The following is a 13,496-nucleotide window of genomic DNA, read 5'->3' as shown; positions in this document are numbered from 1 at the left end:
CTTTTTCCCCCCCATAGCTCCCCTCCACCCGGTTACCACCCCACCCTCTGCCCTTACCCCCCCCCCCACCACTGTCCTCATCCATAGGTGTACGATTTTTGTCCAGTCTCTTCCCGCACCCCACACACCCCTTCCTCCCCAAGAATAGTCAGTCCACTCCCTTTCTATGCCCCTGATTCTATTATATTCACCAGTTTATTCTGTTACCAGATTATTTATTCACTTGATTTTTAGATTCACTTGTTGATAGATATGTATTTGTTGTTCATAATTTTTATCTTTACCTTTTTCTTCTTCCTCCTCTTCTTAAAGGATACCTTTCAGCATTTCATATAATACTGGTTTGGTGGTGATGAACTCCTTTAGTTTTTCCTTATCTGTGAAGCTCTTTATCCGACCTTCAATTCTGAATGATAGCTTTGCTGGGTAAAGTAATCTTGGTTGTAGGTTCTTGCTATTCATCACTTTGAATATTTCTTGCCACTCCCTTCTGGCCTGCATGGTTGCTGTTGAGAAATCAGCTGACAGTCGTATGGGTACTCCCTTGTAGGTAACTGACTGTTTTTCTCTTGCTGCTTTTAAGATTCTCTCTTTGTCTTTTGCCCTTGGCATTTTAATTATGATGTGTCTTGGTGTGGTCCCCTTTGGATTCCTTTTGTTAGGGGTTCTCTGCACGTCCTGGACTTGTAAGTCTATTTCTTTTACCAGGTAGGGGAAGTTTTCTGTCATTATTTCTTCAAATAGGTTTTCAATATCTTGCTCTCTCTCTTCTCCTGGCACCCCCATAATTTGGATGTTGGTACACTTGAAGTTGTCCCAGAGGCTCCTTACACTATTTTCATATTTTTGGATTCTTTTTTTGTTTTGTTTTTCCGGTTGGGTGTTTTTTGCTTCTTCGTATTTCAAATCTTTGACTTGATTATTGCTATCCTCTAGTCTGCTGTTGGAACTCTGTATAATATTCTTTATTTCGGTCAGTGTATGCTTAATTTCTAGTTGGTCCTGTTTTATATCCTTGAGGGTCTCACTAGATTCATGGAGGGTCTCACTAAGTTTATTGGCGGTTTCTAGAACACTCTTGAAAAACCTTATAAGTGTGGTTTTGAACTCTATATCCTGTAGTTTGCTTTTCTCCATTTCTGTCATTTGTGACCTGTTTCTTTGTCTCTGCATTTTTCTTTTATGCTTCCCTGTGTTGATAGAGTGGCTTTCTGTGTTAGGTGTCCTACAGGGCCCAGTGGCTCAGCCTCCCTAATTACCTGAGGTGGACACTCTTGGTGCACCCCTTTTTGGCCTTATGCACAGTCTTGTTGTAGTTAAGCCTTGATTGTTGTTGATATCACTGGGAGGAATTGACCTCCAGGCCAATTGGCTGTGAGAATCAGCTGTGTCTACAGTGGGAGAACTTCTGTGCTGGAGACACCCTTCTGGGACAAGACTTGCTTCAGTGGGGCTTTGGTGCTCACTGAGTCTGCCCCCTGAGTGTGTCCCTTATGAATCTGAGGACTTGTAATCTGGATGGTCCCACTCTGACTACTGGGTACGCTGGCTCTTGGATCTCTAAGGAGGTGCTAATTTAGCCTCTGCCTGAGGCTACCCAGCAGGAGCTATGGAGAGATCTGCAGATGCCTCTTCTTTGATTGAGGTTTGGAGGTGCCCAGATGAGGCCCAGCTGTGAAGCAATGCAAGCTGCTGTGGGGCCTTGGCCTTCTTTTGGATGTTCTGGGTCTCTCTGACCCAGCTGCAGTTTGTTAGGTAATTTTCAGATTGCGAAGGGCCAGGCCTTTCATATGCAAAAGTCTCTGCACACAGCTTGGGTGGGGCAGGGTCTCAGGAAATCAACAGGGCGGAGCAAACAACTATGGCTGATCCTCAGTCCTACCCTAAGAGGCCCCTCATCTCAGTGTCCCGGTAATCGCTGCAAGCACCTCTGAGAGAAAGCTGCCCTTGAGTTCCGCCCGCTGCCAAACAGTCCAGTTTCTCCTGTATGAGTCTGGGTCCCCAGAGACTTGCCCAGAACTGGAGCTCAGAGCAGTCGGGAGCTTGAGACTCCCTCCGGATTGAAAAAGACAACCTCGTCCTCAGTTGCCAGCCCTTTTCGGGTGCGCCTCCGTACCTCTGCACTTCTGCACCTCCTCTGAGTCTCAGTGTGCTTTTCTCTTTCCTTCTAGTTGTAGAATTTCCACTCAGCCAGCCTTCCTGTGGTTCTGGATGATGTCCGTTTTGTCTTTTAGTTGTATTTTTGAAGTGGTTGTTCGAGGCAGCAATTTCCGGTGTTTACCAATGCAGCCATCTTGGTTTCTCTGAACTGCTTTTAGAGCACTCCTCATGCACTATACCTGCATTAGCTTACAGTTTAATCTTTACAATCTTTAAAATATAAGGTTATTGGGAAAATTTAAAGGCACAGAAATGAGGTAATCTGTCCAAGGCTAAGCAGCAAGTGATAGAGTCTACTACACTCTTGAGCATTTTATTAATTTACTGTCAGCACCAGAACATCTTTTAATTGCTGAGGTAACTGATTTCTGTCTCTCCTGAACAAGCAGGCTGTGTGGGGCGATCAGGTTGACAGGGGGCTTAGTGAGGGACGACCAAACAACTGAACAGCAGGCTTCATGGGGCAACCATGCCGGTGGCGGGTTGGGGTGCGTGAGAGGCAACCAGGCTGGCAGGAGTGGGCGTTGGGGGCAACTAGGCCCACAAGGGAGGCAGGTAGGGGCGACCATGCAGGCAGGCAGGTGAGTGATTAGGAGCCAGTGGTCCAGGATTGTGAGAGGGATGTCTGACTGCTGGGCCTGGGATCAGGCCTAAACCGGCAGTCAGACAACCCTCAAGGGGTCCCGGATTGGAGAGGGTGCAGGCTGGGCTGAGGGGGCATCTAGTGTGTGTGTGTGTGTGTGTGTGGTCGACTTGGCTTTCTTCTCACTGATTCTAGGCTTAAAGTTTGTTATTTATAAATTATTTGGCCAAAAATATTTTTTATTAAATATTTACCAAAACAAGCATAGGCGTAGTTCTTTGCAAAGCATTTCCTGTGAAAGCAGTATTTTTTTTAATTAGGCTGTGCGCATTGATACCATTGTGAACAGTGTTTTCTAATGTTTCTTTCCTTGCCTGTTACACATTTTGAGCAAACTTTTGTTCAGAATCATTATACTATTTTATCTTTGTTTCACATATAAATAGGTTTATTTTGTTATTTGTCTTAAGTCTTTTTTCTTCTTAGAATTAGAATATGACTAATCATAGCATGAGATTTTTAGAGGGTAATTATTGGGCTGGCACAACAATTAAAGGAATGCTTTAGGACAAATGTCTGAGACATGATACTTAAGCTGGAGCCTAGATGTCCATATTGAAATTTTCTGGGAATAAAAGCATTGAGTTGGGCATTTTAGACAGTGTTAAGTAAACCCTGTCTTGCCAAGACTATTTAGATTTGTGCTTATATTCTTAGGTGACCGGGTTATCGATGTGGGATCTGAATGGAGAACTTTCAGCAATGATAAAGCAACAAAAGATCCATCTCGAGTTGGAGATTCTCAGAATCCTCTTCTGAGTGATCGAGATTTGTCTACCATGATTGGCAAGGTAATACCAAGTGAGGCCTGACCAGAAACCTGGGAGTTGGGGGACTTTGCAGAGGCATCAGTCACTGCCTCAGTGAGCAGTCTTGTCCTGAGAATGAGATTTGCCAGTAATACCATTGAGAATAATGGTTGCCTTATGCATTGCTTCCATCGTAAAGGGGAGGCCAACAGCTCAAAATCAGAGCCTTAATATCTCCAGCCCTTGTTTTCATGAAGCACATTTTGCACAAAAATTAGGTTGAGCATAGTATGGTCTCTGAGTACATACTGCTATGCTCCTAGAACACTAGTAATGTCTTTTCCTTTTATACCACCTACAACAAATTGTAACTCAATATAGCTTATTTTCTAGTATTGGAAATACTTACCTAAGCTTTACATTTTTTCATCAGTAAAGTGAGAAATACTACTACTTCATAGAGATATTGAAGATTACATGGGAATATATGTGACGTATTTATAAAAACATGTATTATGTGTTCAATTAATGGTAGCTGCTGCTATTACATAGGATAGTAGCATAACCGTCCTGACAACCTGGCTCTTTTTTGCTCTGGTATCTGAATTGGAAATAGTACTAGCAATATTCCAAAGTACTAATCAAGGAAGTGTATGCTATTTTAGTACTTAACCTATACTACTGCACAGTCTATTTTTAATAAAGTAACGTGAAAAAGCAGGTCATTAATTATTTTTTTTATGCTGTATACATTACATGTCAAATTTGAAAAGCATAGTGTATACTAGGTTTACAAGATTACAGTGTTCAGAAATATCTTTTTAAAAAAATATATTTTATTGATTTTTTTACAGAGAGGAGGGGAGAGGGATTTTTTTTACAGAGTTAGAAACATCAATGAGAGAGAAACATCGATCAGCTGCCTCCTGCACACTCCCTACTGGGTATGTGCCCGCAACCAAAGTACATGCCCTTGACCGGAATCAAACCTGGGACCCCTGAGTCCACAGGACAACGCTCTATCCTCTGAGCCAAACCGGTTAGGGCCAGAAATATCTTTTAAGTAGGTGATATCTGTATTGCTTTAGTCTTACAGGCTGGAAAAAGTATACTAAGGACATTTTCAGATGTAAGATTGCAACTAATTTTCTTTCATTGTCTTCTAACTGGTTGATTACTTCATAAATTTGTACTTCTAATTTTCCTCTTGCCTAATTTTAATATAATTATACTAATATAATTTATATAATTGTTACATAATTATAATTACATATTAGCTAGCTCTAGTACACTGCTACAATGTGGAGGTAAGAAGTGCCTTTGTCTTCTGACAAATGTAATGCTGCAGATGTTTTCTCTGTTAATCATCTTGCTTGCTTTGGGCCTGGGAGAGTGATTTTCTAATATGAAGAAGTACCCATTTTTAGTGTTTTAGCAGTTTTTTTTTTTAATGGGTTTTGAGTTTTGTTTACTAGACCTTTTTTTTAGTACCTTTAGAGATGATCATTTGAGTTTCTCTGTAGTCTTTTAATATGATAATTTATATTATTAGATTCTCAATAGATATTTTTACATTTAAAGTATTTGATCGAAAACATTCCTAAAACCATTTTACCTGGAAGAACAGAGAGGTTACACAGGGTAGGTTTCTTGGGCATGTGGAGTCAGATCATATGAGTTCTGTTTTCTCAGAAATTGTTCATTCAGATTTTCAAAATTTTGCATATAAAGTTATAAAACTTTGTTTTATAGGGCACCGGAGCTGCAAGTTTTGATGAATTTGGCAATTCTAAGTACCAGAATCGGAGAACAATGAGTAGTTCTGATCGGGCCATGATGAATGCGTTCAAGGAAATCACTACCATGGCAGACAGAATCAACCTCCCTAGAAATATAGTTGTAAGTTCCTGTCAGTCTCCTTTAAGCCATTCTGGCATTGACTTAGCATAATTTAATGAACACATAAAATTTTGATATTGCAACTAATTAAATGGCCTAGAGTTAATTAAACTTAGTTACTCTGTTTTGAAGGATCGAACAAATAATTTATTCAAGCAAGTGTATGAACAGAAGAGCCTGAAGGGAAGAGCTAATGATGCCATAGCTTCTGCGTGTCTCTATATTGCCTGTAGACAAGAAGGGGTTCCTAGGACATTTAAAGGTAAGTTTTCAGTTGCCTAGATAAAAGTCTTATCTGTCATATTACCAAAGTCAGGCAGCTTTGACACTAAGTAGTGCTGTGTTGTGTCTTTGTGGTTATATCCAGTAATCCACCTAAATACAGTTTCCAAATGCCTGTTTATTTTTGTTCCTTGACAAAAATTATGTGATTTAATTGACGATGTTCTTTTCAGGCGGTTTTCTCGTGTAAAGTAATTTTAGTCCATGTGAGTGAGCCCTGTGTTCCTTGGCAATTAGAACTTTTGTACGTTTTGAAGCCTGTTATTATAAACCAGAGTAGGACTCTGTAGTGAGTCTGTAAATTTTTGATGCATAGAAAACAGTTTCCACATATAGCCATGTCTCTACAAGTGAGGGAGTCAACCCTTAAAAAGCATCAGTGACATTTTTTATCCTGAGTTATGCAATTTGCACTTTCACACTTAAGTTGGAGACTTTGAGAGAACTAGTATTTTTCATGCAGTTTGCAGTTTACCTATGAATACGTGACCACCTATTCAGTATTGCTGTGATGCGTATACTGACTTTAACTGCCAGAGTTCATTTTGGCTTAAGACTATAATTACCCTTTATTTATCTGTGAGTGTTTAATTTTTACATTTTCTTACATCAATATGAAGAGGCAGTGGCCTTTATCATCTTTTTTATTACAAGTGAAACTAAGGCTTTTGTTAAATTTATTTTTAAAGTGTTTGGTAGTTGAATTTTTAGACCAACAGGCTCATATATTTTATTTTGTTTTGCTACAGCCTATAATCACAGGGATAGCATGTACATAAGACATTGTGTAGCTGGAGAAGCATTCTTTATTTAGCTTGAGTATTTTTTATCTCCTTGATACATATTCCTTATAGATTAATATATAAATATCAAAGAAGTTTTTGATTGTTTGAGGAATATTATTTACATAAATTGAACCTTCAGGTACATTAATATTTTTAAATATTAAGACCTGCATTTAAGTGCTGGCCAGTGTGGCTCAATAGATAGTTGGTTCTCGCACCTAAGGGTCACAGGTTCACTTCCCAGTAAAGGGTACGCACCTGGGTTGCAGGTTCGATCCCTGGCCCTGGTCGGAGCTCATATGGGAACGGGAGGCAACCAGTCGATATGTCTCTTTCACATGGATGTTTCTCTCCCCATCCCTTCCTCCCTTCCACTCTTTCTAAAAATCAATGGAAAAACTATCTTTGGGTGAGGATTTAAAAAAAATAAAAAAGATCTGCATTTAACCTTGGGGAAAAAATTTCCTTAAAGTTTGATAAACATTTAAATTAACAGGAAATTTAAATTAGCTCTAAGGCAGTGGTTCTCAACCTTCCTAATGCCGCAACCCTTTAATACAGTTCCTCATGTTGTGGTGACCCCCAACCATAAAATTATTTTCGTTGCTACTTCATAACTGTAATTTTGCTACTGTTATGAATCATAATGTAAATATCTGATATGCAGGATGTATTTTCATTGTTACAAATTGAACATAATTAAAGCATAGTGATTAATCACAAAAACAATATGTAATTATATATGTGTTTTCCGATGGTCTTCGGCGACCCCTGTGAAAGGGTCATTCGACCCCCAATGGTGTCGTGACCCACAGGTTGAGAACCGCTGCTCTAAGGGAAGTATCATGGAGATGATTAGGGATTCATCTGTTAGGCATGGTTGGAATTTTTGCTATTAGAATGTATTACTTTTGTAATCTGAAATGATAGATTTTAAAATGAACTATATGACTTATATAGATGTATTTATCTAATTTTTTTTTCTTTTAGAAATATGTGCCGTATCACGAATTTCTAAGAAAGAAATTGGTCGATGTTTTAAACTTATTTTGAAAGCTTTAGAAACCAGTGTGGATTTGATTACAACTGGGGACTTCATGTCCAGGTTTTGTTCCAACCTCTGTCTTCCTAAGCAAGTGCAGATGGCAGCTACACATATAGCCCGTAAAGCTGTGGAACTGGACTTGGTGCCTGGAAGGAGCCCGATATCTGTGGCGGCAGCAGCCATTTACATGGCCTCACAGGCGTCAGCTGAGAAGAGGACCCAAAAAGGTAGGAGAGGAGTGATAAAACCATGGTGGCTGTAGCACGTCTTGGTTAGTTCCATTTTAGATATGAAGCAGGTAAATATCCAGAACCCACTTTAAGAGGTAGTTCCATAGCATCATAACTTAAGAAAATAAAGTATTTCCCTTCTTAGGAGCTCATATATAAAAATGTTTGGAGGTTTAACCTTTGTATAGACGTAATCTTTTTTCTCATTTGAATTATTTTTAGTTTGTACATTCTTAATATTTAGACTTTTTCCTCCTCCCCCCCCCCCCCCCCCACACACACACACATTTTCCTGGTTATTTTGAATAGTTTTCTTTCCCCCCTCCTCAAAACTTACTTTTTTAAATCTTGAGAGGAGGGCCATGCGTTGTTTCTCACCGCCTGGCAATCAGGCTGTAACAGTCTGTGAAGCCTATTCTTTCTCCTTTTGTACAGTAGTCACAGTCTCCTAATGAAAACACTTGGCATAAGTAGTTTCCACCTTATACACTGTAAAGCCATTTTTTAATTTAGCATTGTTTTTAAACAGAAATGTTAGTGATTTTCTTTATAAGCATGAATTCATTCTGTGATCCTCAAAAAGATTCATAAAGAAAAAAGAGCAGTTAAATGTAAAAGTGTGGTAATGAAATTACTTACTGCAATAACTATAATACCCTATTTGGAATAGGCTTTCACATCGGCTTAGGCCATGTTTCCCTATCATAAAAGTAGTAAATGATATAGAAGAATGATCAGGAATAAGTCATCATTTGTTATTTAAATGTGCCCTGATTGCCTTTGGCTTCCACTCATATTTCTTTATGTATATTTTTATTGATTTCAGAGATGAAGGGAGAGGGAGAGAGACAAACGTCAGTGATGAGAAAGAATCATTGATCGGCTGCCTCCTACCCCCTCCCCACCCCCGCAGTGGGGATTGAGCCCGAAACCTGGGCGTGTGCCCTGACTGGGAATGGAACTGTGACCTCCTGGTTCATAGGTCAATGCTCAACCACTGAGCCACGCTGGTCAGGCCACTCATGTTTTTAAGGAAATTTTGAGTCTTCTGGTAGAATTTATAAGCTGAAGCTAGGCACAGGTGGTCCTTACTGATTCCTAGTTGTAAAGTTTATTCTAATCAACAACACAAATATTTTATCTAGACACTTTCCTGTAAGTTCATATTCACATCGGTATCTATGTCTAAAACGATGTGATGCATAAGGAAATTCAAAATCAATTAGCTGTCACTGAAAACGTAAAACCTCATTTATTTGAGTTTTTATTAAAAGGCATGTTTTAAAAATCCATTTTAATTAAGTATTTATAACTAACCAAATAATTGTCAAGTGGTAGTCCTTTAGGATTTCTTTTCATAAAAAGAAGAAAAAAAGTGGTAACTACTTTGAAGGGTTAAATTGTATCCCTCCTTTCTATACTCTAGTCTAGGCCAGTGGTTCTCAACCTTGGCTGCACATTAGAATCACCTGGGAATCTTTTTAAAATCCTGGTTTCTGGGCCTTATCCTCCGGAAATTCTGTTTCTTTGTTACTAATGTTTTGGTCCCACCCCGTAACAAAGAAACAGAATTTCCAGAGGATGAGGCCCAGAAATCAGGATTTTAAAAGGATTCCCAGGTGATTCTAATGTGCAGCCACGGTTGAGAACCACTGCTCTAGGCTGTAGAAATCCTCATGTGAACAAGTATCATGTGAGCTCAATATACACTCAACTGTTTATAATAGAGAATATATATGCTCAACTGTGTTTATAATAGCGAAACACATCTACATTGTGCTGTTATATTCAGCTGTTTGATCTCTGATGTAATAAGTAGGAAAAAGTTTTAGAACAATATTTATAGTATGATCCCTTTTTGGCTTTAGCCTCATAACAGAAGAGGGAGATGTTGCAAGGGAACTTTAAATAATAAAGTTAATTTCTTCACAAGAATGCATTCATGGATTATGTCTATGATCCTCAAAAAGGTTTATTGTGAAGAAAAAGGAGATGTCAGTTTCAAATATGAAGGCCAATATAATGGTTGCCACTTGCAGTGCTATGCCCTGAACATTGTTCAAATGTTTTACATGTAGTAAAACTTTTAATACTGATGATAATCCTTTGAGGTAATAGGGTAATACCAGTAGTAACTTTAGCCCTGCTTTTGACTTTTAGTATATAATTCCATTATTGATTTTTTAAAAAAATAGCTTTGGTTTTGTTTTTCACTTTGACATTTTATACAACTAAATCTCACAAATTGAAATTTAGGTAGTAGAATGTAGGTAGGATAGAAGTTATACTTTTAATATTTTGATTTTTTTGTCTTTTAGAAATTGGAGATATTGCTGGTGTTGCTGATGTTACAATCAGGCAGTCCTACAGACTAATCTATCCTCGGGCCCCAGATCTGTTTCCTCCAGACTTCAAATTTGACACCCCTGTTGACAAACTACCCCAATTATAAATTGAGGCAGCTAATGTCAAACTCTTGTGGTCACTGAACTTTGCCTATTGTACATAGCGTATATGAAGTGCTGGATTGAGCCTTTAATAAGGAAAAAGAAATGGTACGCATTCCAGGGCTAATGTTAATTGCTTGGCATTATGTATGTATATACTAGTAAAGCATATTTAATGATTTAAATTTCTTATTGAATTTGCTTTCTTTTTTAGCTATTTAGAAACTATTTTGGAAGATATTTGAAATTATGTAAGTCTTGAATAAAATGTTTTTCAAAACTAAAGTTTTTGTTATAATTACATGTTATATGTAATTTATAATTTATAATGTATAATTACAAATAAGGCATATTATTGTAACTAATAAAGCTGATAGAAGTCCTTGTTTTTTGTTTAAGAAATATATATTTAGTTGTTTTGTGTTATTTTTTTTTTAACTTTAATAAAGTCATGGAACTAGCAATGGCTGTTGACAACAAGAACAAGTTTGTAGTTTTAAGTGTTTGTGTGGCTTATAGTTTATATAGGGTGTTCCAGAAAAATGTATATACACTCTAACAGCTGATGGCTTAACTTTGAAAATAAAGTATATTTATAGTTATTCAAAATGTGTGTATACATTTTTGGGGACATCCTATGTATGTATTAAAAAGCAAGAAGTGCCCTGGCCCATGTTTCTCAGTGGTTAAGGCCTCAGTCTGTGCACCAAAGGGTTGTGGGTTCGATCCCTGGCCCTGGTCTCTAATTGTTTCTCTCACATGGTGTTCCTCTCTCTTTCTCTCTCCTCCCCTCCCTTCCACTCTTCTAATAATGGAAAAAATATCTTCGGGTGGGAATTTTTAAAAAAAGGCAAGTGATGAACTGGACACTGAAAGGCACTGCCTTTATAAGAAGGTGTGTTTTCCTCCATGAGATTGAGCAGAGAAGATGCTGGTAAATAAATAGAGCAACAGATTTCAATTTTCAGATCTTAACGTTTCATTTTATAAAATCTGCATATCCATAATTCTTTGTTACTTTTACTGATTGGGATACTCATAGGGTAAAGAATATTTTAAATGGAGATTTGGCCTGATGATGTACGGGAATTTTTTTATTAAGCACCCTACCCTCGGGTGATTGTGATGTGTAGTTGTTTTGCATATCACTCTCTGAGGAACACTGATTTAAGGTCACCTGACTGCTAGGCAATGTAAGCGAAGACCAACAAATAACGCCTTTTCTCCAGCTAAGTTAGGGTGTGGCCCCCACACTGTGCTCACTGGAGGGTAAAGAGCAGAAGCAGTGCCAGCACTGCAGAATCCAGCTCCCTTCTACCATATGATGGAGCCTGGTAGCAGCTGCAACTGGTCAATGCCCTCAGGGCTGCAGCACAGAGGCACCTGCACACAGGGGGAACCAGGTAACTGTGTGGCAGGCTCATGAACCCAGCTCCTTTTCACCCACCACATAACCCCATGATGGTGGTAGTTCCCCGAGATCCAAATGACAGGGACACAGCAGGGACACCCACCACCCTAACATCCAGACAGTGACTCCAGGGACCACTGGGATACCCCCTACCATGACCTCTGAGGCACCAGTAGTGCTGGTAAGAAAAAAACCCCAAAACTAGTGCCATCTACTGGAAAATGAAAGACCTATCAACCTGCTGAATTATTAAAAGCAAATTAGTCCTTAAGAAAAGTGTTCACTATCTCAAATGTGCTGGTAGAACACACATCAGCCAACTTGAACAACCAAGTTTAGTTTCTGCAGAAACTAAACAAAAGCTCAAGAGTCATGGAAGACTGTGATCTAAATGATAGAAAATTCAAAATAGCCATGAAGAAACTCAACAAGATATAAGAAAACTCAGAAATGCAGTTCGATGGGTTCAGGAATAAAATTAATGGACAGAAGGAGTACTTTACCAAAGATATTTAAACTATAAAAAAAGAACCAAATTCTGGAGCTTAAAAATGAGATGGAAAACGCATCAGAAAGCACTGAAATAGAACAGGCCACATGGAGAATTGGCAAGCTCAAAAACAAGTGTAGAAATAACTCAGGTGGAAGATGGAGGAAAAAGAAATTTGTGCTAGCTTTACTGTCGTACCTCAAACTGCAAAAGTTAATGGCCACAGAGCATGGTAAGTGGTTAAGATGGAAAAGGCTTTAAATTTGTGGGTGGAAGACATGAACAGAAAACATGTTCTGATTGATGGCACTGAGCCTGTATGCAGACTTCAGCAAGGAATCCCCTGAAACAAAGCACCGTTTACTACAAGGAAGGGATGATTACAATAAGGTATTTTGAGAGAGACCTCACTCATAACTTTTATTACAGTGGTATATTGTTATAATTGTCCTATTTTATGCTTATGGCTATTAATCTCTTAATGTGCCTAATTTATAAGTTAAGCTTTATAACAGGTGTGTATGAACAGAAAAAAAACCACCAAAACATGGTATATGTAAGATTTGGTACTGTCCAAATCCGAGGTTTTAGGCATCCACTAGAGTTCTTGGAATACATCCCTCACAAATGGGTGGAGAACTACTGTACTTAAAATATAATACATTATAAACCAACGATTGGTTATGATTTTTACTCATCTTGAGGTATGAAAAACTCCTCATACATAGGTGGACAGCCACCTCGTTCATAGCAGCCAGCTTCTGCCTACACCCACCTCGTTCATAGCTGCCTACATTTTAGCAAGTTAGGAATAGGAGTGAGCCATGATAAAGTGGATCCCTCCTGTGCATGCTAACATTTTTAAAGCAGTTGAAATCTTGGTTAATATGGCCCCTTGCATCAGGGTATTTAAAACCGAGTCACCCAAAAAGAGAAGGGGGAGTGGGAGGAAGACACTGGAAGCCACTTTCATTGACAATCTCTGCTATTACACTGAGTTCAAGGATTTGATTGTTTCATGGATCCTAAGGTTGAGCCCTCTGGTCCAATACCCCCATTTTGTAGATCAGAGACATGCAGAGAAACCACAAGTTCTGTCCAAGTTCACCGTAGCAAGAGGTGGGACTAACTCAGGTCTCTCGATTACTCAATCCAGTGCTCTTTCTACTAAACCCACTATTGAAACTTAGGAGGCTGCCTCAAGATGAACTTTAGTTGTAGCTTCCAAATAAAATTCTGTTCAATTACTAAGATTAACAGAATTATTCAAAGCAACACTTTTATCTGACTTCTTGGGGAAAGCTCTTCAGAGTTGAGTTTTTAAAATATTTAAAAACCAGTCCAGGTGTCAAGGA

The 13,496-nt window shown here is 38.7% G+C and overlaps 1 protein-coding gene and 1 long non-coding RNA gene across 2 annotated transcripts in view; both read left to right on the top strand.

The window, feature by feature from the left end:
• Positions 1 to 10,704, top strand: part of GTF2B (general transcription factor IIB) — a 38,624-nt gene extending 27,920 nt beyond the window's left edge. The window contains exons 3-7 of the mRNA XM_036348268.1: positions 3,461 to 3,594; positions 5,305 to 5,451; positions 5,584 to 5,713; positions 7,509 to 7,790; positions 10,112 to 10,704. Coding sequence (XP_036204161.1) covers positions 3,461 to 3,594; positions 5,305 to 5,451; positions 5,584 to 5,713; positions 7,509 to 7,790; positions 10,112 to 10,245 — 827 coding nt within the window. The 3' untranslated portion in view covers positions 10,246 to 10,704. The remainder of the gene's footprint in view (positions 1 to 3,460; positions 3,595 to 5,304; positions 5,452 to 5,583; positions 5,714 to 7,508; positions 7,791 to 10,111) is intronic.
• LOC118675451 lies at positions 8,706 to 9,977 on the top strand. The gene is made up of 2 exons (XR_004973915.1): positions 8,706 to 9,228; positions 9,413 to 9,977. It is a non-coding gene; the product is annotated as an uncharacterized LOC118675451 (long non-coding RNA).
• Positions 10,705 to 13,496: the final 2,792 nt, after the last annotated feature.

Source organism: Myotis myotis, unplaced genomic scaffold (assembly GCF_014108235.1).
Source record: "Myotis myotis isolate mMyoMyo1 unplaced genomic scaffold, mMyoMyo1.p scaffold_m19_p_2, whole genome shotgun sequence".
Lineage (NCBI taxonomy): Eukaryota > Metazoa > Chordata > Mammalia > Chiroptera > Vespertilionidae > Myotis > Myotis myotis.
This window is presented reverse-complemented; position numbering and strand designations above follow the sequence as displayed.